The sequence below is a fragment of the Marmota flaviventris genome, chromosome 1 (genome assembly GCF_047511675.1).
Source record: "Marmota flaviventris isolate mMarFla1 chromosome 1, mMarFla1.hap1, whole genome shotgun sequence".
Classification (NCBI taxonomy): Eukaryota; Metazoa; Chordata; class Mammalia; order Rodentia; family Sciuridae; genus Marmota; species Marmota flaviventris.
Window position 1 is genome coordinate 30,471,673 of NC_092498.1, and position 27,516 is coordinate 30,499,188.

General features: G+C 37.0%; 1 protein-coding gene across 1 annotated transcript in view; it reads right to left on the bottom strand.

The window, feature by feature from the left end:
* Cdk6 (cyclin dependent kinase 6) overlaps positions 1 to 27,516 on the bottom strand; it is a 212,554-nt gene that overhangs the window by 107,874 nt on the left and 77,164 nt on the right. The window contains exon 3 of the mRNA XM_027919898.2: positions 5,570 to 5,737. Coding sequence (XP_027775699.1) covers positions 5,570 to 5,737 — 168 coding nt within the window. The remainder of the gene's footprint in view (positions 1 to 5,569; positions 5,738 to 27,516) is intronic.

Genomic DNA, 27,516 nt, shown 5'->3' on the forward strand with positions numbered 1-27,516 from the left:
TGCATAAAGGTCCTAAAAAGATCCTGGAAATTCATGGTTAACATTTGTTATTCCAGAGAAGAAATTGATTAAGGCAGGCCAATCCTGGAATTCATCTCAGAAGGTAAAGTTAGATGAAGTACCAGAAGAGGGAGCTTATATTAGGATGTAGACTTCTTTCTATCCACATATAGCTTTATGGTGACTATCTTAGGGAGTGACTGGTCCTTAGTGCTTAGAGTACTGGTATAAAAACATCTGGGTATAAAAACATCTAAAAGTCTCTTGTTAAATGAGTACAGCACATACACACTGTCATGATGATGCAGTTGGGTGACTGTAAGGACATGAACACACAGAAGTGAACTGAGAGAATGCTTGATTTTTTTTCCCGAAACAACAATGCATATACAAAATATTCGGGTACACAAGTATGTCCAAAGTTTTATTTTGAATTCTACATTAAAAAAAGAAAACTGGGAGGCACTAGTTCATGCCTCAATGTTCCCCACTGTGTCAAAATGTGGACCCAGTTAGCTCTTTTTTAATTACAATTTTAATAAGACAAAAAATTAATTTAAAAAACAAACTCTTGAACATTCTTGGAACCTCTAGATACCCTTATAGAACCTGAGAATTCCACAGAACACTTGGAAATTCTTTGAGGTACTACAGCCTTTGGTAGGAAGAAATGGGAAGTGGGGATCATGGGTGAGAGCTGAAATGTAAACAATAGAGTTTTCCCATTTCTTTATAATCTATCTGGCAAATTCAGGTTTAATCTGGTTTGAGTCTCCATTTCCTACTTCCAAAAAGAAATGGTAAAGAGTTCCTAAAACACCAATCCAGTGGCAACAGGATCACCTTGAATACTGTATAGTTAGGTTTAGGGGAAAAAAATGAAGATTTTTGCATCATAATCAGAGATTGCTTCCTCCCTGAGTTACTGGTCACAGGCTTCATGATGATCAGAGACTTCAGTGGACCTGCTGGTGATGTCCCTGGCTTTGCTCTGAGACACTTTCTGACAGACCAGGACATACTCTCATGTAGGACTAAAACTGCTGGCTGAGTCATTGGTCTTGATTTATATTGAAAGACAAAAAAATGTGCTGGCACCATATACTACCATGGGAAGTACTTGGAAATGTTGACTTTAGAATGACTTTAAACATAATTTTAGCAAGTCTTAATAGTCATTCTATTGAAATATGTGTATATTCTCCAAACACATTTGCTACAGATATTATATAAGCATATGAGTCACGTTTCTTGCATATCACTTCAGTGCAACTGGAATAACCTCCCTGAAACCAGTTCTTTTTGGTTTTCTGCAAATCTATTGGTTCACAGAAGTTCATTTTTCAGGGATTCAGGGAAACTTTTTTGACAAAAATAATGTACATCGGGTGCAGATATAATGGGCTCCACTTCTCCTCACACTTCTGGCTTTCTCTTGAACCACAAGGGACCTCACAGGTGTGCATCAGACACTCCAGTCCACCTGTCCAGGCTATGCCCATATGCATGCAAACACCTGTCCCTAGGCTTAGCGCCAACATACAAGTGGCAAAATCTGCTATTAGGGGGAAGGATGAGCCCATGAAGTCCCATGTTGTCAGGGATTTTCAATGTCCTGGGGGTGGGATGGAGGTCTTGGCCATGTCTCCTTGCACACTAGGTTCTGTGCCCCATGAAGGGAGACATGGCTGGAGCAGGTTAGCACAGGCTCCTCTAGAGCATGAGACTCAAGCCAGGGGTCCCTCCTGCCTAGGTCCAAGGCATACACTGCAGCCACCCAAATTTTAATCCTTCAGCCTTTTAAAAATAGTATAAATCTTTATTCTATATAGGTACAAGTACATGTATGACTATATACTCAGCAGCAAGAATCTAATATCCCCTAAAGACACCCGAGTGTCTTACTAGAGACAGCCCGGTACAGTTAGGATCTAAAGGGCACGTAACCCTAGAGATTAGCCCTCAACTTATTAGGTGGTTACAAGCAAAGTCATTTGGCCTATGTTATATACCAACGACAGCTAAAACTATAGTCCAGACTCATAATGCTTGTCCTAAGTTAATTTCTACCCAAAAGGCCTATGTACTGAGTATGAACAACAGAAACATTTCATTAAAATATTAAATATTAAAAATCAGAGTATAGATAGTGTTACACCCCAAGACAGCTGAAAAGCTCACCTGTCTAGAACAGCTAATTTCTCAATTAATTCAGAAAATATGTTTCTTCTTGAATGTTGGCAGAAAGCACAGTTCAGATATTATAAAGCAGCAGTTCCAGTTCTATCATGTGAGACTTTAAAATGAAATAAATACTGCTAGCTGCCCCTGTAAAGATCTAGGATGTATGTGAGAACATTCTGAAACTTTTAGAAAGACTGTAGGAATGCAAGCTATTGTCAATGGTCCACATAGAAATCCCATGTATTATATAAATATACATATATTAATGAAGTTAGTTAGCTTAATAACTAAATAGAAAAAAATTTGTCTAATAATGCACTCATTCTTTCATTTGGAGAATACTAATTATCTGTGAAGAATATTAAACCTCTTCTAAAGTTAACACCAAAATACAGTGGGTTACATTGTCAACTTCTAGTGGAATTATAGCAATGCCATATTTCTGAATCTCTATAGCTTTCTGTTCAGGATTGAAGGTAAATTCATACAGGAAATTCTTTAATGAGCCAGCAGAGAGGATTACCATAATCATAAGGCACAAACTATGAACTTGGGTTCAAATCATTCCTACACTCCTAACATGAAACTGAGCTACAGCATACAGCTTTCCTGACTTTGAACAGATACTTGTCAATGAATTAATCAGGACTAAGGTACAGAGTGTACTCAAGACATTTTTAAGGTATTTGCTCTAGCAAATCCTTTGGCTTAGTATCACTGGGTAGCTATTTAGGAATATTGAGACTTTAAATGTATAGGTAATTTCTTCCCTATTTTTATTACAACTTAGCTACTTATATCTATATGTTGGCATTTGTCAGTTTATTCATTAAAAATATTTCCTGAAAACCTATCAAAATAAACAAGGCTGAATAAGACACAGCATTTACTTTCAAGGAACTTGCAGCCTGATAAATAAAATCCTGAAATAACTACAAACAAGTTAGAAAGTGGTATCATGAAAGACATTAGTAAGATGTTACTCTAGTGATAGGGCTCTATTTTTGGAGGGATACCAGAAAAGGACACGTGATCAATCTTTGAAAGATAAGTAATATATTAGCATTTCTCACGGCTGTAAAAAGTCAGTTTCAAATCAGTTAACTTTTAATCCCTTTAACATTCCACAAATTAAGTTGATTCCCAGGTTCCATATGACATAATCTACTAAAAATGTGCATTTTCAGGAAGTGGAGTGTAGTCTCTTCCAGAGATACTAAAAATACACACCAGCTCAGTTTGAAAAACTGTGATTCTAAGTTTTTATATGTTACTAAGTGTAGGCAAATCAAAGCATCACTATATTAAATGGATTTTTCCTTTTCATACAAAAAATATTAAACAGGAAAATTCTAAATGCAGCAGCTTACAGAAATGTACCTTTTATTACTGCCATTAAATTCCGTCTATCACTCTTTCAAATCAAGTCTCTCCCAGCTGCTAACATCTTTGACTAATGCCACCACACGAATATACAGTACACCATACAGACTAGATACAGAAAAAAACATGTTTTATGCTTGCCTTTCCTGTTTTCTCTGAATATAAAACATTTTGTCTGCATTTTCCTGTTTAAACATACCAACTTCCAGCATGAATGGAATGTTAATTGATGTTACACATGAGTTAGGCCATCATTCCTCAAATTTAACAAGCAAAAAAAAAAAAAAAAAAAATCAAAATAAAACCAACTGGGTTTCCTGCTTTTACTTATGGTTATCAGTGCCCACTTGGGGGGATTAAAATCGTGTCCGGCTTAGTTACAGCTCATCCTTCCCTCAATTAATGTACCCAAGGAGACCAGTTCCTTCATCTGCTCCCCTATTACTGCCCTGATCACAAAGTCTATTCAAGTTTCTCCCCAGGGCCCCAAAACAACATGTGCAATAATTTCCTAGGGAAGCCCAAAGCCTACCTCACCCTTCCCACTGGGGAAACACACAGACTCCGCCCTTTCTGGTCAGATTTTGTAAGAACAGAAGAGCTTACTTGGCCCTGCCCAAAGCGGAGACCTAGCCTTTTAACAACAGCTGTTGTTTTATCTTCTCAAAAGTATTGGTGTATGCTGGGCAAAGAGGAAAGAAGCAGGATTTATCTTTTAACAACTGCAACATACTTCAAGGAATCCTCTGGAGAAATCCTGATGCCCAGTCAAAGTACTTAATGCTGGGAATGTAAGGAGTTCTACACGGAAGGTTGTAGTATTCATATTTTGAGTGGGGGGAAAGGGTAGGTGGAGTATACTTCTGCAAGCTGGAATTTTTCTTAAGGCAAGTTACCTGTCTCAGAGAATTTCCAACTTCTCTTATATTTCTACTTCTTACATTTCACTCATATTTCTACTTCTCAGCTGAAGAATTACTGGAATTCGAGGGAACATTTTGTTGTTGTTGTTGTGGAGAATGCTAGCTTCCTTGAAGAATATAAACTAAATGCCAGAAGCAGTCATCCCCCCACCCCGCCCCAGGTCACTGTGATGACCAAAGATGCCACCATATATTTCTCTCAACAGTGCCCCCCATCCAGGGCAGTGCTGCCCCTGATTTGAGAACCTTTTCGCACACAACTCCAAAATAAATTGCAAGGCAAGGGGACATTCCCTGGCTTTTCTATCTATGTATGAATTCACTATATATAAAACAAATCTTTCAAAGAAAAGGGTTATTAATACTCACTTCCAGGCTGTTCTTTTTGTAGTTTGGGTACAGAATTTCAAAAAATTCATCTCAGAAACAATGAACTACAAGGAGGAATAGAAACTAATCAAAGTCACTACTATGCTTTTGCACCTCAGTGAGTGAGACAAAGAACAGGATATTATAATTGCCGTTTTTTTGCCAAAATAGACCCTTGGTTCACTCTTTCTATTCTGGCTTAGAGCTGGCAGGGTGGGGCTACTTGTTCAAGGATCATCCATGTTCACTGTCAATTTCTTTCTTCTTCACAGTCAGTATCCTCAGCTTCAGAAGTGTTTTAACATACCTGGGTTGGTACTCCTGCTGCTTCTCAAGACAGGACGCTGTAGATAGGTCAACATTCCTCCCACTCTTTTTTTCCTGACCCTGAGCTCATCATGACGTAGCTCTGAAAACAGTGGTTATGGCAAAAAGTGTTTGGAAACTTGTAACTGATTCCTTTCTAGTGGTTAAGATGCAACAGGCTATTTCTGCAATGGGTCCTGCCACAATACACCCAGCCCAGATGTCTCTGTGGCTGTAAACAGAATGCTTTCCTCTTATCCACTGCTATCCAGAAGATTGCAAAGACATTTTGGGAAGTAGTAAAGACCACAGGAAGCAGTAACATTAGGAGCATGGAAGAGGGACACTTTGTTATTTGAAGCAGGAAAGATAATTCAACGAAAAGACAGTATTCTCTTACTCACCACTGAGGTAAGGGCCATCTGAAAACTATAAATGCGGGCAAGGCCAAAGTCAGCCAGTTTTATTTGTCCACTGCTGGTCACCAGAATGTTCTGTGGTTTTAGATCACGGTGCACTACTCGGTGAGAGTGAAGAAAGTCCAGACCTCGGAGAAGCTGAAACATCATATCCTAAATAAAACCAAAACACAACATCAATAAATGCTCAAAACAGAAATTCAACACGTGCCACATGTGACACTAAATCCTCAGCATTCTGTTAAGCCCTATGGCACAAAGCAGATGTTTGATAAATATTAATTGAATGAATGAATTTATCTCCCTATCTCTCCATTTTCCCATTCTCGAGAACACCATAAAATTTTTCTCTCAACCTGTACTTCATTAATGAAAGGACAATTTAAAATAGCTTTCAATGGCACAGGAAATATTTTGGAAGGGTATATACCAAACTGGTTAATTCTGGGGAGGGCAAGTCAGAGGTGGCAAGAAGAGGATGTAAGTCCCTTCACACACTTTTATATTGTTTAATATGTTATTTCAACATTTAAAATCTGGTTAATATTAATAATATTGTTAAGGGTGATTATCATTTTAAATACCTAATACTAAGCAGTCATTATGGGTCAAGCACTATTCTAAGCACCTTTCATTCAGTAATCCATTTAATCCACATCACAATGTTGAGGTAAATATCTTATCACCCATTTTACAGGTCAAGAAACTATACACAGAAGTAGGCTGAGTAGCCCAAAGTAACAATACTAGCAAGAGACAGAGTCTTCATTCAAACCGGAGTCCAGAAAAACTGGATACAAATCTTCACTGCACTCCTTTATCAGATTGATGCATGAATAAGAATGTAAAGTGAAACAAGCCATTTAACCTTTCTGAGTCTCAGTGTTTCCATCTATAAAATGGAAAAGTAACAAAACCTACTTCATAGGGTCAATGTTTATAAAGCACTTAGCACAACAGTAAACATTCAATAAACGACTGTTATTATCTGTTATTATTGCTGGCATTATTAACCAGCATGGAGCAGAGGAACATTTGGAAAAATCAACCAAAATCAAAATTTTGCCAGGTGCAGTGGCACACGCCTGTAATCCCAGTGGCTTCGGAGGCTGAGACAGGAGGATCACAAGTTCAAAGCCAGCGTCAGCAAAAGTGAAGCGCTAAGCAACTCAGTGAGACCCTGTCTTTAAATAAAATACAAAATAGGGTTGAGGACGTGGTTCAGTGCTGGAGTGCCCCTGAGTTCAATCACTGGTACTCTGCCACCGCAATTTTTTTTTTTTAATTTTAGGTCCAAAAAATAAGATATAAGATGTAAAACTCAGAAACAGTGTCTTAAAGTAGGAACTTAAGACATTGACCAGATTATCATAACCCTCTCAAATCTGGATTTAGTGGCTTATGCCTTCTCCACCTGCCAAACACTGTGAGAATAGTGCACACAGGGAAGATAAAGCTATTTTGTTAATACAAAGAGTAGAAAAATGACTAAACAGCATCCTGGACTTCAGAGGAGTCCAGGAGCTATGAGGTTGCCCTGTTCATCAGTTGGGTCACTAAATCCTTGCATCAAAAAGGGGTTATGGGTTATGGGATTCCACTTCTGGTTCTTCTTCTAGAATTCAAAGTTCTGTCTTTTTATCATATCTTGTTTAAAACCAAAGCCTTAGTTTTCCCATCTATCAAATGGAGAAAGTGGCATTTACTTTTTGTAATAGTAGGAGGTTTAAATGAAGTAACATATGCAAAGCGGGAGTGCCGCTTCTGGCACATGTTATGTGTTCAACAGATGGTAATTATTAGGATGATCACTACCATGGTAAGCATCCTGTTTCCTCGGGGAGACACACAAACACAGTGCTACAAAGTCAGTATGAGCCAAGCATGCAATGATACAGGTGTGTGGGAATCACATTTGTGATCCCCCTGAATGAATCCTGTGAGTTTGCAGGGGTTGCCTTCTAAGCTTCAAAAGGTGAAGACTCTGGAGAAGGCTGCAATGGCAAAGAGGGTCTTTCAAGACTTGAGAACCACGTACGGTCAAACAACTTGCAATGAGTAAACAGGAGTGTGAAAATGAAGCATAGAATGTTAAAGAAAGTCATCTGCTGTGGTAAATAAGTCTTTATTGGAAACACATGCACACAACTTGTAAGCATTGGATTTTAGAAAGCATGACTAACCTAAAGTAATATCATGCTGGCTCATCATCTTTAGCTTCCTATATGCTAAGAATCACCCATTTAAAAAAGCACAGTGAACAAATCTGCTTGGCACATGATGCAGTTTTCAAACAATTTAAGCATCCAATTAGCAGTGTGAAAGTTAAAAAACTTGGAAGTAATTTATTAAAAGACCCATCTAAATTTACAAAAGCCTGAATTACAGAAAATATAAAAAGTGTATATTGTTTTTGTGTATTTATTAACATAGCACGTATTATACTTTCTTAATAATAAAATTTATAAAATGAACATATACTTGCTTAAAGCAGAAACCTATACATCAAGAGGAAGAAGAAAAGTCACTCAAAATTCCATAGTACTCAGAAACAGAAAAAACTTCACCGTTAAATAACAATTTCTGAGGTTTTTTTCTATTCTGCGTTTTAAAAATTACATATGTTGTCATATTTGTATGACTAAATTAAATATATATTTAAATAAAAATGGTTATTCTAAACCCTTTATTTTGTGGCCTTTTAGAAATAACAATTTATTGTGAATATTTTCCTATTTCAATAAAATTCTTCAATGCAGAACTTGTTCATACAATGTGATTTTTAATGGCCACAGAGTTTTCCTGCTTGGGATATGCCAAAATCATTATTATTTGGTTTTAGTTGTGTTACTGTGGCATTTACACTATGGGTTTAGTTATCTTTTGTTTAAAAGCTGGAGTAGATTAAAATAACAAATATAGGTTAAGCAGTATGAGTCCACGTGACTGCACTAACATTGATTCCACATTAACAATACCTAGAGATACAAATTGTTTTTATATATAAGAATTACCATTATGAACTCTGGTCCCAAGCAAGAATATAGGTCCCAATTCCAGAGAATGATATAAATGAATAAACTACATTAAACAAGTAAGAAAAAAACACCTTTGCTTCGAATCACAAGAAGTGTTTTGATCAAACACAACTCAAAGGATTCTCTCCTTAAACTTGTTATCTGTTCTAACATCTCAATTTATGATATCATGAGGCATACTTTAAATTAGCTCTTTGAGATTTTAATCTAAATTAATCTGTCCTATAGAAGACTCAAAATACTTCACAGGAATCCAAGTGATGTAATGCAACGAAACTAGACATGATGCCAATTAAAGCTCTTTTAGTTAAATCCAGTTTTAAAACTTTTCCTTATTTGTTACCTAGCGCAGTTCTGGTACAAAAGGTTTGAACATCTAGTCATACCTATGATAAGTCGTCACCTGGGGCCCTATCTTTCTAAAACACGTGACTCGGAGGCATGTTTCAACAGGACACCATTGTGAAGTCTCACTCCGAGTGACTTTCTAGGTGGGGCTTGGACCTTGGCAACTCTCCCCCCGAAGCCCTGGATCTCAGTCTGAGTACTAGAAACCTTTAATGTCACAACTGTTTCTTTTAGGTGTTCTGGAGCGGTAATCCTCTTATTCCTCTAAAACCAAAACAGACAAGCAAACTGAAAACTGACCTTGAGCTCTTCTATGGGAAAAAGAGTCATCATGAGAGTCTATTTTCCAACATATAACAAAGATTAGTTCCTTGAAGATACTAAGAATACCCAACTTATACCATGTAGTAAATTACAGAAATGTTAGCTTTAAGGTGGACAATTCTGGATATTTTGAATATATCTAGTTAATCTGAGTAACACCTTCAGATCGTCAAAGTTTTAGTTCCAAAAAATGTACCATAACTTCTCTATTAAAAAATTAAAAATAAGACATGCATAGCTTATAGACAAGGATAAACATTATTTTTGTCTCCTTATGACCTATAAACCACACTTTTTTCAAATTTGCTATTGAAGTTTTCACAGAAATAATTTCATAGTGTTTTGTTTGTTTCCTAAGAGGGGTGTAGAGGAGTCTACAGCCTAAAATATATAAAAGGGGTTTTTCATACTAAACTGATAACAATGTATTGAATTAAGGAAGAGGCCATGATTATAGAAACATGGTCACCTGAGCCTACACACAGATGATGGTGGTGAAGTCATAAAGAAAACAGAGAGCCACAGACAGCAGTGAGGGCCAGTCCCAGGATCTTTACTTCCCCTCTAATTACCAATACATATATTTGTAATTGTGGTAAAATATACATGACACATGATTTACCATCTTGGACTATTTTAAATTCATGTTTAGCATTAAGTGTATTCACATTGTTGTGCAACCAATTTCCAGAACTTTTTCATTTAGCAAAACTGAAATTCTTATGTCCATTAGACCATGATTTTTCCATTTTTATCTCTATTAGCCCCTGGCAACCACTATTCTACTTTCTGGTTTTCTGAATCGGACTACTCTGTACCACATATATGTGGGACAATACCGTATTAGTCTTTTACAGTGGCTCATTTCACTTAGCAAAAAGTCCTCAAGTTTCACCCATGTTTGATGTGTCAGAAATTCCTTTTAAAGGCTGAATAATATTCCAGGTGTGTGTATAATATTTTGTTTATCAATTCATCCATTGATGGACATGAGTTATTTCTACTAAGGACTATTATGAACAGTGTTGCTATGAACATGAGTAATCTCTTTGTAAACTTGTTTCCAATTCTTTTGGAGGGGTGTGTGTGTGTGTGTGTGTGTGTGTACATATCCATAAAATACACACACACACACACACACACACAAACTCTCAGAAATGGAATTGCTGGATCTAGTCCCAGAATCTTTTAAAACCATAGTTCTCCCATAAAATGTGGTAAAATATTACTACCTATGCAATGAAACACTGAATACCAAAGCCATGTTAAGGTCCCAGAGGGTCAGCCAGGTGGGTTCACACACTCCCTGGAGATTTCACCCACTCCTTTCTCTCAGGGAGCATCTCTGCTGTGGCCACCAATCGAGCTTACTGCAGGTGCACACCTTCCACTGCTTCAAATCAGGACAGGAGGGCTCTACCCCTGATCAATTCACAGTGATAACAATGGCCTTTAAAGGCTGATTTATAAACATAAAATAGGAATAAAGAGGACCTACTTCTTGCTCTGGTAACCATAGGAGTACCCAAAGAATGTTTTACTCAAAGTCACAAAGGGGAAAAAGAAAAAAAACCCCAACATAAATAAAATACCACATTCTGAGGAAGCAGGAGAATTAAAGCAGATTCCCTAACTTTCTGTTCACTTGTAAGATGTACAACTGGTGACTTTAAATCAAGCAGTTAACCAAAGGACCTGGAGAAAAGTGACAAGAATCACACGTGAGATCTGTTCCAAAGCAGAGTGCAGTCAAGCCGTACCACCTTGCCTGTCACTTTGCCACGGGGTATGAAGAGGATGAGGCAGCAAAGTAAGGTGGCATGTCACCCTAGGGCCCCGCAGCAGAAACAAAGGGGCCCTAACCAGAAGTGCTGGCTCCCTATTTTACTACTTCCAGGCGACTGGATAAAAGGATAACATAGGTGGTTGACTTTGTGTACAATTTTTATTAGTCAAATTAAGTATTCTAAAGTGTGAATTTAAAAAATCCATGTGTTATTCATTCTGGGAAGTGATGATAATACTGAGAAGGTAAAGAATCAGTTTCAACTGACTAGAAATTAAAGAATAACAGCTCATTTTCACCATGTTGGTTGCCAGACAGGAAGGACTGGTCCAAACCAATCAAGGTAATCACATTTCCACTTGCTAGGAATTGATCTAGGGACATCCATGAGACAGAGGCCTGTGTGGGCAAGCTGGCTACAGAGTTTCAGGAAGCATTTTCTTCCTTGATAAGAGGAGCACAGTAGAAAGTTCTCTGCTGCACTTCCTCTTACCTCCCAGCCCCAACCCCCGTGTCATACTGAATGCTACTGCTCAAGTGCAAGAGCTTGCAGCTGTAGCAACCATCTTGAAACACAAGAGGAGACATCATCTGCACACACAAGTGGACAGAGTGTAAAAAGAGAAAGAGTATGGGTTTTTTGATGACATTAACAAATAGCTGAATTGACTTTGGGGCTGCCTATCTCCACCCTTATGTTATTTAGACAATAATGTACTAACTTTAAAGTCATTTTTCATGGAGTATTCCATGAAAATTTGTAATTATCAATACATCTATTTGTAATTGTGGTAAAATATACATGACCCATGATTTACCATTTGCAGTTGAAAATCATTCTAAAAATTTTATTAGACTAAAATTGTATTAACTAAACCTTATTAAAGTCATTACCTTTCATTTACAACCACCATCCCTCACCTCCTGCCCAATAGTGCCCATAGCAACATTCTTATCTTGTTGCCAATGATCACTTTCAGATGGTTATATTTTTCTCTTTGAGACCTGTTCCTTCTTCCATTACTGTTCATGTTCTTCCTAACAATACTGACTCTCAACCTCTCATATTTCTCAGGTCCTAGGGCTTATCTTCTCTACCCTACACCCACCATCTTTCTGAAAGCCTTCAAACATACTTCAAAAATATTAGCTCCAGCTTTCCACACCACAATGTATACTGAATTCATTTGCATATAGATCTATCTGCAACACAGATCTATTGCTATTGGCAATTGAGATCTATTACTCAACTTTCCATCCTCATGTACTACTTAATTTTTATTTTTATAATAACTTTAGCCAAACGTTTTGAGCATTTATTAAAATTACCCATCAATTTTAAATGCCATTTTATCATGTTTTAAATTACCTGAGTTTGTTTCTGGACATGTACTCTTCTGCCTCTGGTTGGATCTCTTTAGAGTACTTCTCTTAATTATTAAATATTCAGAATATTTTCATGTTTAAGCAGGGCAAATTTTCTCTTTTCATGCCTTATAAAACATTTCAGGATTTCTTTAAAAATCTTTTTTTTTAGTTGTTGATAGACCTTTATTTGTTTATATGTGGTGCTGAGAATCAAACCCAGTGCTTCACACATGCCAGGTAAGTACGCTACCTCTGAGCCCCAGCCCCAGGCCAATTTCAGGATATTCTTCCATGCTTTTTCTCTGGACTGAATTCAAAGTTATTTTATTGAATTCCCGTGCCCTTCAAATACCCCTTTGGTATTTTTGCTAAGTTTTAAAAATTAATAGATACTTTGGGGAGAATAAATACATTCATAATATTGAATCTTTCCTCTTCAGAACATGGTGTGGTTCTTCATTTGTTCAGGGCTTCTTCTGGGTCCCTCAGGAAAGTTATGTGATGTTTTCCATACAATTCCTATACCTCTGAGGTCCCACTAGTGTGGCCCTGGTCCTTATCCTTTTCATGCATACTGTACTGATTGTTTCTCCACCAATCTCATTCCTTCAATCCATCTCTCACATTTCAGATAGCCTGCTCTTTTTAATGTGCTCACCTGACTCCATCAAATCAGGTTCTCCTGCTCAAAGCCCTCAGATAAAATCCACCTACCTCTTGACCCATTTCTCGGTATGTAGTAGATTTCCTCTACTCTTCCCTCACTCACTGCCTTATCTTTGGAGAGTGAGCTCTACTTCAATCACTATTCCTCTAGATCCACTGGCCTCCAGCACACTGCATTAGTGAGTATCAATAAATGTTCAATGGTTTTTCTTAGAAAAGTTAGACCTAAACTAAATGGGAAATGGCCATGAAATTTATAAAGGCTGTTACCTTAAAAAGAACTCACTGACTCCTCTCTTGGAAAAATATTAGTGGCCAATAAAACCTAAAAGGTTTGGGGGTATTGTATTTCTCAAAGAATGACCCAAAGGCCTTAACACATGTAAGAAGATGTTTTAATGCCTACTAGGAACACTGCAGCTTAGAATGAAAAGAGTGAAAGTCCTTTCCTTTCTGATGTATCCTGTCTTTTAGAAGCAACTTGCCCAGTCTCAAGAGACATGCATTTTAGCACACTGTAGCACCCATGCGTAGGGGTGTGACTATAAAAAGACCCATAGCCTCTTAACCCTGGAAGCTGCATTCAAGGGATCACTTTGCCTAAGTCTTCACTTGGGTGCAGAGTTGGACTTTTTGCTCAGTCTTAATTTCATTTCATTACAGCAGTGTTTCACAAAGTATGATCTTTTATTCCAGTGTTACTAAACAAGTTCCGTTTCATCTTAGCTACTAACCACATAACTAAGCAAGTCTCAACCTTTCTGAGTCTCAGTTTTTTTTTAATAAACATCAGGATAAATTTTTCCTTGCTCTGCCATGGGATTATGGAGATAACTGAAACATTTGATTATTTTATACTATATATTTGATTTGTTTTCAAACTGTCAACGAGATTTTCTATTAGATTATAAATTCCTTGAGGAACAGAAATGTAGTATAATCTGTATTTCTCCTTGAAATCTAACAAAACTCCTTATACAAAAAAAAATCTGTTGGTTTGACTTGGCAGGCATTAAAATGAAGTATAAAGACTTTAGCTCTTAGCTCCACGTATAGGGGTCACAGAACATTCTCCCATTCCCTGAGGTTTTTTTTTTTTTTTTTTTTTTTTGGTACAAGAGATTGAACCCAGGGGCATTAACCACTGAGCCCCATCCCCATTCCTTTTTATGTTTTGAGACAGGGTCTTGCTAAGTTGCTCAGGGCCTCACCAAGTTGCTGAGGCTGGTTTTGAACTCATGATCCTCTTGCCTCAGCCTCCCAAGGTATGCCCCACCATGCCCAGCACTGAGTCTTTCTTTAGGAAAAAGGCCATGATCATGCATTGTGCCTCACTGATTATTTATTAAAAATTCACTGAATGCTTGTCATGAGGCAGTACAAAAAAGTACAAAAATGTTCCTCTCAGAAATGTACAACCTAGGGGATTGAGGAGAAAGAGAAAGGGACAGGAAAAGGAAAGAACAGTGGAATGAATCTGACCGAATTTTCATATGTGCACACAAGGATGTGGCAGTGGGTTCTGGCAGTTGGTGTATCCAACGACACTAATTTAAAAAAAAAAAAAAAAAAAAAAAGGAAATTATAAAGGAGAAGAGAGACTGGCGAAGTGAAGGGAGGGAAGTGGGGTGAGGTGTGGGGAGGAAGTGCTGGGGACTGAATGGGAGTGGGTTGGGTTCCATGCTTTTGTGATTATGTCAAGGTGTATCCTGGTGTTGGATCATAACTGAAAAGAATAAATGTAAAACCTGCATGAGATATGTCAATTTCCATTTCTGAGGGCAGAACAATTAAAGCAAAAATCTCTGGATGTAGCCAAAAACTTTGGTTATGAACTGGTGTATACTACTTACAATCTAAGGTAGGTAGGTCACTTGCTACCTTTGTGGGCCTTGGATTCCATGCTTATAAGATGGAATAAGCTCAAAAAAGAGATGTTAGGTGGTAAGATATACTATACCGCATACATTTACATACAATTTTATGTATTATGGTTAAATATAACATTAAGTAAGATATCATGTACTTCAGTAGTTTATGTATTGTAAAGTACATACATAATAATCTGCTATCATCTAATTCAAAAGAACTAAGAAATCTCTTATGTATAAAGCTTTATGTTAGCTTATGTTACCAACATAGAAGCATCTGAAGACAGAGTACCAAGGAGCTCCTATTTTAACAGGGAGAGAAGACATAATTGTCCACCTCCACACTTCAAACAGTACATAGCTAGGACCACAAATGGCACAGGTTCTACAGGTACTGAGTGAGCATGGGGGAAGGAGGAGCATCTAAGCCAATCAGTAAGTGAGCTAGTGTTAGTTTGCCATTGAGACAACACCAGCAGAAGCTTGCAGGAGGGCATGTGCTTAGTTTAGAGACAAGCCATAGCCCTAACAGGCAAGACGCTGGAGAGAGCACACTGCTAAGTGGCACCACACTGCATAGGGCATGTATAGGGAGTTCACAGCATCTTACAGTCCGTGGGTAAGTAATATCCAAGAATGGCATGTTATTATTGATGCTTTGGCACACAGAATGGATGGGGAATAGAGAGGCTATTATTTTACTCTGTACATAAGGTAGTATGGGTGCTAGCTATAATATTAGAAAAACAAAGAAGGGAAAGATAATCAGGAGACAATAGGTTAATATTTGTTGTCATGGGTCAACTATGATAGGCCACCTTTTGAGGGAAATGCTGTATCTCACACTGGGTGATATTGGGCTTGTTACTTAACCTCCCTTTCTCCAGTATCTAGCCTTAAGTTCCTCATCTGTGAAGTGGGGGCAACACTGTCCTGTAGGGTGGTTGTGAGGACTAAAAATAATGAGTGTACCTCCCATGGGTAATGGGCTCAGAACTGGTGCCACTAACTTAAAGAGGCGGCTCTAGTACCCACCATCAGTCATGACATCTGGCAATGCTCCGAGTTCAGATTCACCTAGCTCTCTCTGGTTAGAACAGGACACCCTCCCATCTCCCCTAACGCTTATTATTAAGATCAATGAACCAACTATGTTCATAACAAACACCTACTGAAGGACACAGTTTTTAAAATACTTATTATTTTAATTAAATCAAATATTATATATGACCTATTCTTAAATCTGAAAGTCTAAAAGATTGCTATCATTTCAGATCTGGAAGGATCATGGGAAATCTTGTTAATATTTATTGAACACATTATATGTCTCTTTTTAAAAAAATAACCAACTTTCTATGGTGGCTTTACCTTGTTTTTTTTTTTTAACCTATCTGGAAAGACTTTTCTATAGAGCCTTCCAACTTCTGAGGTTCCCTCATACTGTCCTTCAAGTGCTTTTATAGAATAATGATATACTATAAGAATGTAATATAAACATTTACTTAATTGACATGTATATTCAGAAGCTGCTACTGAACAGGAAAAATTACTAATGACTATTTTTACGTAATTAACTCTGGCTGCTTTCCCAGCTTAACAAATAAGAACTAGAATTTGTGACACTATTTCCTTATGTTATCCATTAATGCTGAACTGTGTGCATTCCAATGCAGAGGGGGGAGAGGAGTAAAGGAGGACTGTGAAAAGAACACTTAGCTTCATTTGGTCAAAAAATGGTCTTTACAAGGGTTTTTATTATGGGTCATAAAACACTGCTTACCACAATGTACCTCTTCCTTGAAAAAGAAAAGAAACCCTTGCAGTGGTGAGAAGCTGAAAACAACACACTGAGAGTCCCCGTGCCTTCCTCCCATAAACACATCTATGCATATTATCTGTTTTGGGTAGAGCTGCATGCACAGCTGTTTATGGGGACTCTGAGACGCGGCACTTGAACACTTTTTATTTCATGTTGGTGCAAGACCTGAATGTTGAAGCTGAAGCCTGCTAGGACAGAGGCAGCACACGCATCTCCAGGGAGAGGAGGACCATATGCTTCTCACTAATAACTTTTTCAGTCTACAGGAAGAGGTTCTGGGTGGTCACATCAAGTCAGAAAAAGCATGGAGGCCAAAAAAAGGGGGATCTTTAGGCCAAATGGAACTGAAGAACTAACCACTGAGCCAAAAATGAGACCTGGGTTAACAATGCAATGACAATTTTTTCTTCTTTTTCCACATTTTTATATTGGTGCGTTATAGTTGTACATAATGATGGAATGTTATTATATATTCACACAGGCACAATATAACAATGCATTTTATAAAGAAGAATTTAGCAGGTAACATCCGCATCACAATAGGAATCCCTGTGGGGGGGAGAAGGGCATTGCTGTGGCTAGGAAAATCTTAGTGTTAAGGGGTACAAGCCTCCAGGTACAGACACAGGCATGAATGTACTGGGTATACTGAGGTTTAGGGACACCCTTCCCTAAGATGCAGGGCTCTGTAACTTTTTGAACTGGTTGTTCTCCTAAACATGGCCCTCTTTCCTTCAAATCTGTTCCTGCCTACCTAAAGCTTCCAGTCAACTTTTTGGGTCTTTCTCTTTATGGGCATCAAAGTCATCTTCCACTTCTCCCTACCCTGGGTCTCCAAGGCCTCACCTCAGAAGCCATCTGCCCATTTTACTCCTACAGTCAAGGTAGCTGGGAACCACCCCGCCCACCACCACCCCCATGAAGATGGAGTGGTCATGCATCATGGTCTGATTTCATAGGGGTTTTTAGTTCTGCCTTCTCTGGAACTTTGATAAGCTCCTGTTGTGGTTTGGATGTGAGGTCCCCCAAAAGCTCATGTGTGAGACAATGCAAGAAAGTTCAGAGGAGAAATAATCCGGTTATGAAAGCCTTAACCCAATCAGTGAATCAATCCCCTGATGAGATTAACTGAGTGGTAACTGCAGGCAGGTACCGTGTGGCTAGAGGAGGTGAGTCTCTCGGGGTGTGTCTTTGGGGTATACATTTTGTATCTGCAAGTGACTTCTCTCTCTGCTTTCTTGATCATCATTTGAGCTGCTTCCTTCCACCACACTCTTCTGGCATGATGTTTAGCCTCACCTCAAGCCTCAAGGAATGGAGTCAGATGTCTATGGATTGAGACCTCCAGAACTGTGAATCCTCAAGTAAACTATTCCTCCTCTAAAGTTGGTTCTTGTCAGGTCTTTTAGTCATAGCAGCAAAAAAGCTGACTAAAACAGCTCCCTTTCCTGTTGCCGACAATGACTACCACAAACATTCACTTTGTGTTCCCTGTCCCTTTGCTTTGCCATTATGCCTCTCAAAAGTTAAGTTCTAAATTCTGCCTTTACCCTCATCATTCGTCATCTATGGCTTCAACATTAATGTTGGTCATATTTTGAAATAGCTCAACTCATAATAGCAGCTGGAACTGTTCCAAAGCTCCAGATGTGCAAACTAGTGAAGATGTGCTTCCTGCAGTTTTCCAGAATATTCCACAGCAGTGATAATCTCAATTTATCCCCAAAAAACCATATAATTTTTTTTAGCCGTATCAAAGCCTCTTCTTCAGTCTGTATTTATCTTGTATAACAGTACCACCATCCACCCAAATGATCAATTCAGAAATCTGACAGACATTTAAGGTTCCTTCTCTCTTCCCAACCACATAATTAATCTGCCACCAAAGTCTTGGTCATTACAATTCCCAAATAAAGGCAACCTGCCTTCTCTCCCATCTCCAGAGTCTGGATCAAGTTGCCAGCATGTCTTGCCTGGATTACTGCAATAATGTTCCAACACATTAGCTCCTGTCTTCAGATTTATGTCTCTTTAATCTATCTTTAATCTTTTTTCCAGTATGATGACTAAGTGATGTTTCTTAAATGTAAAGCTGAATCATACAAAAGTCCCCTTCTGCTCACTCTGAGACAAAGGTAAAATTTACATTGCTACCTATGGTACTTTACTGCCTGATCTCTAACGACTTCTGGTTTCACTTTCAATGGTTCCCAACCCTCTTGCTATGTCTAATTGCTATGATGTTAAACATTTTGTCATATATCTGTTGGTCATTTGTAACTTTTTCTTTTGGGATATGTCTGTTTAGTTCATTTGCTCATTTATTAATTAGGGGTTTTTTTGATGGTAATTTTTCTGATTTCTTTATATATTCTGAATGCTAATCCTCAAAAGAGATAATTCTAACATGCACACAAAATAAATTGACAGAGAAATGAGTATGACTTAGAGGGACACAGAACACCCTGATTCTAACATGATAAAAGAAACGTATACATATATATATATGTGTAGCTACATCTGCACCAGGGTAGCCACATCAAATATAGGACACAATTAAGTCTGAATTTCAGATAAACAACAGATAATTTTTAAATTTAAGTTTGTCCCATGCAATATGTAGGATATATTTATGTGAAAATTATTTGTTATTTATCTGAAATTTAACTGAATATTCTCAATATATTTATTAAATTTGTTAAACCTAGTCTGAATACATATAGAAATGCTTGAAAAGATACATATGTAATACACACACGTTTACATACATATATGCATATATATATATACACACAGACACAAACATACAGTTAGAGGTTGTTAATTCTAGATATGGGGGTGGGATGGAGAAACAAAAAAGATTTTTGCTTTTTTATGTCACATGCTAAAAGTGGTAGAATTATGGGTAATTTGTTACTTTTGTGTGTGTTCTTTTAAATTTGCCAGTTAAAATTAAACATGTATATTAAAGTCCTTTTGCCAACCATGATTTTTAATTTTGTAGACAGCAAACTTTTTAAAAAATATTTTTTTTAGTTGTTGATGGACCTTTATTTTATTCATTTATTTATATGCGGTGCTGAGAATCGAACCCAGTGCCTCACACATGCAAGGCACTGAGCCACAACCCCAGCCCCACCAACAAACTTTTTAAAATATAAAATTTGTTAGGTCTCTGATAAAGTTTGTGAAATAAGAAAAGTCCTACAAAGACTATTTAAAATAATATTCCATAGAAACAGAAAGCTTTAGAGTTTTCTAAGAAATGAAACATCATTTTCTAAGTTATGGTTAAATAGTATTGGTCTATATCCTCCGCAGATTATAGCTATTTATAAGGATATAAGTACAGGGTTTTTTTTTCTTTCTTTCTTTCTTAACCACTCCTTGATGACATAAATTCCAGGGAAGAACAGTCCCTCTATAAGGTTATTTTTTCCTAATTTATTTTTAAATTTACAACTGAAAATTACATATACTATTGTGCACAATATGATGTTTTGAAACATGTACACATGCTAAATAACATGATGCATGTATTATCTTTTTTTGTGGTGAAAACACTTAAAAGTTATTTTTGGCAATCTACAAGAATACAATACAATAAAATTCATATTTTCAATATTGAAAGTATAATGTTGAAAAAAAACCTAGAGGTGATTCAGGAAAATAATAAAACAATTCATTTTAGAGAAGAGGTAATACTACAAATATGATTGGGTTGTTTTTTAGACTCTTTCTTAACTCTTTCAAATATTTAAGAATGAAAGCAAAATCAATAATGCCCTTTCAGAACAACCCTGAACTTTCTTTAGGCTGAAAATAAAAAGAATGAATGTTTACAGGCAAAACAATCAACATAAAAACACTAAGCATCCCCTCTCACAACAAAGATTGAACTTTGTTGTCAAAATGAACCCTACTATTATAATGTACTAATAAAAACATTAAAAACAAGATAGAACTTTATTTTTCCTTGACTACCTCAAGCCCTGCTTCCTCCCTACTTGTTGGAAGAAGCATGCAGTCTTTTCAAATGGGTTCTGAAGCTTTTTTATCTTGTCTCTGAGGCTGTGATCAAGCAAGTTTTTAACTTAGCTTTTTGAGGCATCTCAGACATGATGCTTGCTGATTTGCCCAGAGGTACTTGGTCTGCAAATGCCTGCTTGTCTCTCTTTCCTCCCTCTTTCCTTCTCTACCTTCCAGTCTTTCTTTCTCTCTTTCCTTCTCTTTTTCATTCCTTTTCTCCCTTCCTTCCCTCTCAACACACACATACATGCCTTCTACATTCATTCACAATGGGCACAAATGAATAAGGTAAAATTGGTTTTCTTATTTACAGTTTATAAATTCTTTTTGACCCCACCTCCCCACCCCCCCGCTTGGTAGGCAAAATATACACTGGAAATTAAAAGTTTTTAGCTATCAGGTGCTTCACTATCTCTCAAATGATTATATATAAATATACGTTTATGTACATATACATATTTATACTATTTTGGGGGGGTATCATGTAATGTTTTTATAAATGCATACACTGTGGAATGACTAAGTTAGGCTAAATAATGTAACTATTTTATCGATGCTAAAATAGCTTCTATTTTAAGAGTTAGTATTATTTTAATGTATCAGTAAGAAAAAAAGGATTGTCAATTAAACCATGACACAGCACTTTCTTATCCTTTAAAAGTTTCAATCATATACATTTAAGGGGCTCTTGCAGACTTCTTTAGATTTGGACTTTTATCTCTTATCATTCTTGAATATTTATAAAAATTAAAGTTTAAGTAAAATAATTTGATTAACATAGTCCAAAAATTTCTCTACCCTCAAGAAGCCTGTTGTTTTATCTCTCTGGCAATTAGAGAAATGCAAATCAAAACTACTCTAAGATTTCATCTCACTTCACTTAGAATGGCGGCTATTAAGAATACCAACAACAATAAGTGTTGGCAAGAATATGGGGGAAAAGGCACATTCATACATTGCTGGTGGGACTGCAAATTGGCACAGCCAATATGGAAAGCAGTATGGAGATTCCTTGGAAAACTGGGAATGGAACCACCATTTGACCCAGTCTTTGATATACACCTAAAGGACTTAAAAACAGCATACTACAGGGACACAGCCACATCAATGTTTATAGCAGCACAATTCACAATAGCTAAACTGTGGAACCAACCTAGATGCCCTTCAGTAGATGAATGGACAATGATTTGTGGTATAAATATACACAATGGAATACTATTCAGCATTAAAAGAGAATAAAATCATGGCATTTGCAGGTAAATGGTTGGAGTTGAAGAATATAATGCTAAATTAGCCAATCACCCCAAATCCAAATCTTTTCTCTGATATAAGGATATTGATTCATAATGAGGTTTGGGTGGGGGGAGCATAAGAGGATTAGACGAACTCTAGATAGAGCAAAAGGGAGGGAGAAGGAGCGAGGGGAATGGGGGTAGGAAAGACGGTGGAATGAGATGGACATCATTACCCTAAGCACATGTATGAAGACATGAATGGTGTGACTCTACTTTGTGTACAACCAGAGATATGAAAAATTGTGCTCTATATGTAATATGAACTGTAATGCATTCTGCTGTTACACATAACAAATAAGAATAAAAAATTTTAAAAAAAGAATCCTGTTTTTTGTTTTACATTCCTTTTCTATTTCGAGCTGTTGTTTCTATGTCCCACACAATTTTGTCTTCTGTACTATCAGTGGTGTTGATGATTAGGCAACAGAACTCCACTTTTATACCCAGGATTTTCAAACAGGACACTAACTAATTCTGTAAGTTCCCAGGCATCCGTACAGGCTTTAGAAACTGAGTCATGACTAGTACCTTGGAACAGTGCCTACAGGCATTACGTTATTAAAAAAGAGCATCTGAAAACTGATAAAATATGGTCCTTCCACTTTTTGAACCACAGCTTCCTTTTTAATAAAACAATATTTATCATTATATGCATGATAGAGATTGAAGTAGATAATGTTGAGGGTAAAGTATAAGACTTTGAGAATAAGTCCCACCATAGAAATACTAAAATGTAGCTTCATTGTTTCCCAGAGCCGTGTTGCTGACAGTCTGCTGTTTTTTCTCTTTGGGCTGAAATTTGCTTTCAACCTACAGTTCACTTAACCATTCACAGTTTCAGTAACACTCAGGAATATACAGAAAAACAGAATGCTGAGCATCCTAAATTAAAGCATCTTTTTCCTTTTTTTATATTCGATTTTTATTCTAATTTGTTATATATGATGGTAGAATGCATTACAATTCATATTACACATATAGAACACAATTTTTCATATTTCTGGTTGTATACAAAGTATATTCACACTGTTTGTGTCTTCATACATGTACTCAGGGTAATGATGTCCATCTCATTTTATCATCTTTTCTACCCCCATGCTCACTCCCTTTCTCTCCTACCCCTTTGCCCTATCTAGAGTTTGTCTATTCCTCCCATGCTCCCCCTCCCAAGCCCACTATGAATCAGCCTCCTTTATGAGAAAACATTTGGCATTTGTTTTTTGGGGATGGCTTACTTCACTTAGCATTATATTCTCCAACTCTATCCATCCTGCAAATGCCATGATTTTATTCTCTTTTATTTAAAGCATCTTTTTCAATAAAAATCTTTTAAGGCCATAATATTATTTAATCTACTTTAGCAAATGATATCTGACATGAAAATGAGACTAGAACACAGGACCACTTCTCAGTGAAGCAAAGCTAACTTCTAGTGTTTACTATATCTTGTTAATATACACTTGAATCTTATTTTTGATTACACAAATATCAAAATATATTTGTTATGAAAAACTATAAAACTTAAACAGCTGAAGTTCTACTTTACCACCAACTAGGATTATCAGATAAAATATGGAACTTTCAGTTAAATTTGAATTTTAGATAAATAATGAATATTCTATCATAAGCATGTTTCAAATATTGCATGGAACATACACTAATTTTTTTTTCTGAAATTTAAATTAACTAAGAACTCTACATTTTAATTTGCTAAATCTGGCAAACTTATAACCTACTCCACTCTTAGTCTCCTTCTTTTTATCAGTTTGTGGTATAGTCTTGTGGAATTCGTTCTGTGAATTATATGAGATATACATGTATTTTAGATAAATGAACCAAGATGTACTCACAGTCCTAAAAGTGACTCTCTTTTTCCACTCAATACTGTGCCTTCTTAAAGGTAATTCCTTATAGATCTGTCAGTCTTTTTAATTGTCACATAATTTCCTATGCAGGGTCAGAGTCTATTCAGTCAGCCCCTTACTGATGAACACTTAGGTTATTTCCATTTTTTTCATCATAATTTGTATTATAATTATTCATGACACCTATTGAATTTCTCTGAGAAGTAACTTTTTTAAATATTTATTTTTTAGTTATAGGTGGACACAATATTTTATATTTATGCGATGCTGAGGATTGAACCCAGTGCTTCAAGCATGATAGGCAAACACTCTATCTCTGAGCCACATCCTGGCCCCGAGAAGTGAAAAATTTTGATCACAGAATATACCCATTTTTAGTTTTAATAGGTACTGTCAGATTGCCTCCAAAATGTTGTATCAAATGTTGTTGTTTATATTTCCATTGGCAAAATATGAGATTATCCGACCTGGGGCTATAGTTCAGTGGCAGAGTGCTTGCCTAGCACACGTGAGGCACTGGGTTTGATCCTCAGCACCACATAAAAATAAACAAATAGAACAAAATAAAGGCATTCTGTCCATCTAAACTGCAAAAAAAAAATGAGATTATCCATTTCTTAATAATCTCACCAATAGGTGACATTAGTAAGCGCTTTTTTTTTTTTTTGCCTGCCTTAATTTGATGGGAAAAATATTTCACTATCATTTTACTCTTCCTTTCTTTGCCAAGCTTGGATATCTTTTCATATTTATTAATCAGTTATTTTTTCTACAGTCACAGCCTCATTCTTTTACTAACCCACGACTAATATTGATTTTGCTGTATATTTTGAAGAATCTATCTTGTGTTTATTTAAAACAAAAAACATGGAACATTTCCCATTTCCAGGATTTTGGCACCTCTCCCATATCCCCCGATTCCTCAAACATTACTTGGGGCTCAGCAGTTGCAACCACACGCTCTCACAGTGTTGTCAGGTATAATTTCCCATTGCAGGTCCCCAGAGTGATGAATCCCATTTCTCCCTACTCTACAACTACTGCAACCTCTCCTTTCCTCTGGACAGGAGTAACCAGGTCCTGTCCAGTCCTTCTTCATAATTTCTCATCTTTCTTTCCATCTAGTACTACTGCCACAGTTTCTGGTATAGATCCTGATTATCTCATTCCCAAACAACTGGGTCAGTCTCTTGACTGATCTCTTGTTACTACTGCTCCTAAATGACCAGAGTACTTCCAGATTAATCGTTTTAAAACCCTAACATATGCCATACTTGTATTATTATATCAAAACGGACTATGCTGTCATGTTTAACTAAAAAGAACCAATAAATGTAAAAAATAAAAATAAACCCCCACAGGGCTAGTGTCAGACATTATTTCCCAGTTGCTACCCAGGTAAGCCCATCTCTCTCCCGTTTAACTAACTTCTTGTCCTCATCTCTCTGGATGGGCCCAGCCTAAAGTTGTCTTTCCCTATGTGGAAACTGGCAAACTGGAGCAAGGCTTCTACATCCCAGTTTCTGCTGGCTTGTGTCACTCATGTCTCAGAGTGACATCTCTGAAGTCCTACACGATTGCCACTTTCTTCATGAAGCCAGTCTTTTTTTCCTCTCCTCTTCATCGGCAATGCTCACATGGCATTTGTCAAATACTGTCTTATGTGGTTGCTAGTTCTCTACACACCGTATTTTCCCCTTCTAGATTTTAAACTATCTGTAAGTTGTGCTTGTGTGGTACATTCCTTTTACTTAGCTTAGTATCTTGAAATTTTGCTGCCTAAGTACTTACTGAAATAAGTCAGATATAAAACCAGAATATTTCTTTGTCAGATATAAAACTAGAATATTTCTTTGTCAGACAAGGCTTTCTTGTCTCCATTTTAAGCATGCCAATAAAAGTTGCTGTGGTTTAAATACATGAAATATTAGAATATTTTTAAAAATCAGCATTTCAATTTGGTCAGTTGCCATCCAGAAAACATGATGACCAAGATTAGAGAGAAAAACGCACGAATGTTAAATACACTCTATTATTTCATGGGTTTTTGCTTTCTAAGTGTTCCAATTTGCAATGGAAAATTCTTAAAAATCAGCTCCCTTGGGCTGGGGCTGGGGCTCAATGGTAGTGCACTTGCCTGGCATGTGTGAGGCACCGGGTTCGATTCTCAGAACTGCAAATATATAAAATAAAGGTCTATCAAGTAGTTAAAAAAAAAATCAGCTCCCTAAACTTATAACGGCATAATGTGCATTCTATACTTCGAAATCTTACAAGTAAAAGTTGATAGACATGACTTTCCAGAGAATCTGGAGATTAAGTTCCTCAAGCAACTGTTGTATTATTAGCAAGGAAATTATGGAAGGAAATGCAAAAGATCTCCTTATAGTCAACAAAGGCTCAAACCAGAAGGAAGAAAGGCCATTAGAGACACCAAATAGATCAAGTGGCCTTGGTGGGTGATTAAGGCCTCTGTGCAACATTTACCTGATATCACTTTAGGCCATACCAATAAGCCACTATCATCACCAGTGAGACCTCTGTAGTACTGTGACATACTGGGTCTTTGCATATAAAATTAGATGGGATAACTAAAAAGCACACAGGATCTTCCTTTATGTCATTAGAACACTGGACTTTGTACAAAATACTTTACACATTATTTGACTGTCTTGTGTTATAGGTAAGAAAACTGAAGCTCAGAGAAGCGAAGTGTCTTGCTCAGGATAACAACCATGCTTCTGGTTGCCAGGGATGCTGGTACCATCAAATCAATAAAATGAAATAAACAGTGTCTCCTGGGTCTTGGATCTGTTAGCTATTGTAGTACTTCCCCAAATAGAAGGCAACCATATAACTACTCTATCCCATCATCCCTTCTGCATCCAGACCTACAGAATTAATGACTTAGTAGGAAATTGCAAGGAGATTTTTGTAATCTAAGAACAACTGAGAAAACAAAATATATGACAGTGTCCAAAACCAAACCTGAAATTCTTCAGGGCAGGCATGCTAAACTCTCATTCCTATAATCCTGTTTACATTTTTGATCCCTCGAACCTCTTTTGAGCCTCCCTTATGTTTCATAGGGAACATGGGACTGCTCTGTAGCACTTGCTATGCGTCCTGGAAGTTTCTGAAGGCACTCTACTGATTTTTAGACCTCTAGTGCTGTGATAGCACAGTGCTTCACACATAGATGTATAGTAAATATTTGCTAAAGTGAATAAAAGTGTATGTTTATGTGATCTATATATCCTTACTTGACCAATATAATAACTGCTGAAAATTACCAGGGAAACAGTATAAGGAGAATGAACTTGGACAGTACACGAGCATTACTGAAATGAAAAAGAGGTGGACAGAAAGCATTACAGCTCTTCACAGGGAAAAGAAATATACTTGAAATAAGGCTCCAGTGAAGACAAGAAAATATTAAGATTCCAAGTTCTACCCAAGAAAACATGACTGATTCTGGGGTTAGGTCAGTGAAAATGAGGGTAAAGTTTAACATTGTTTTTAG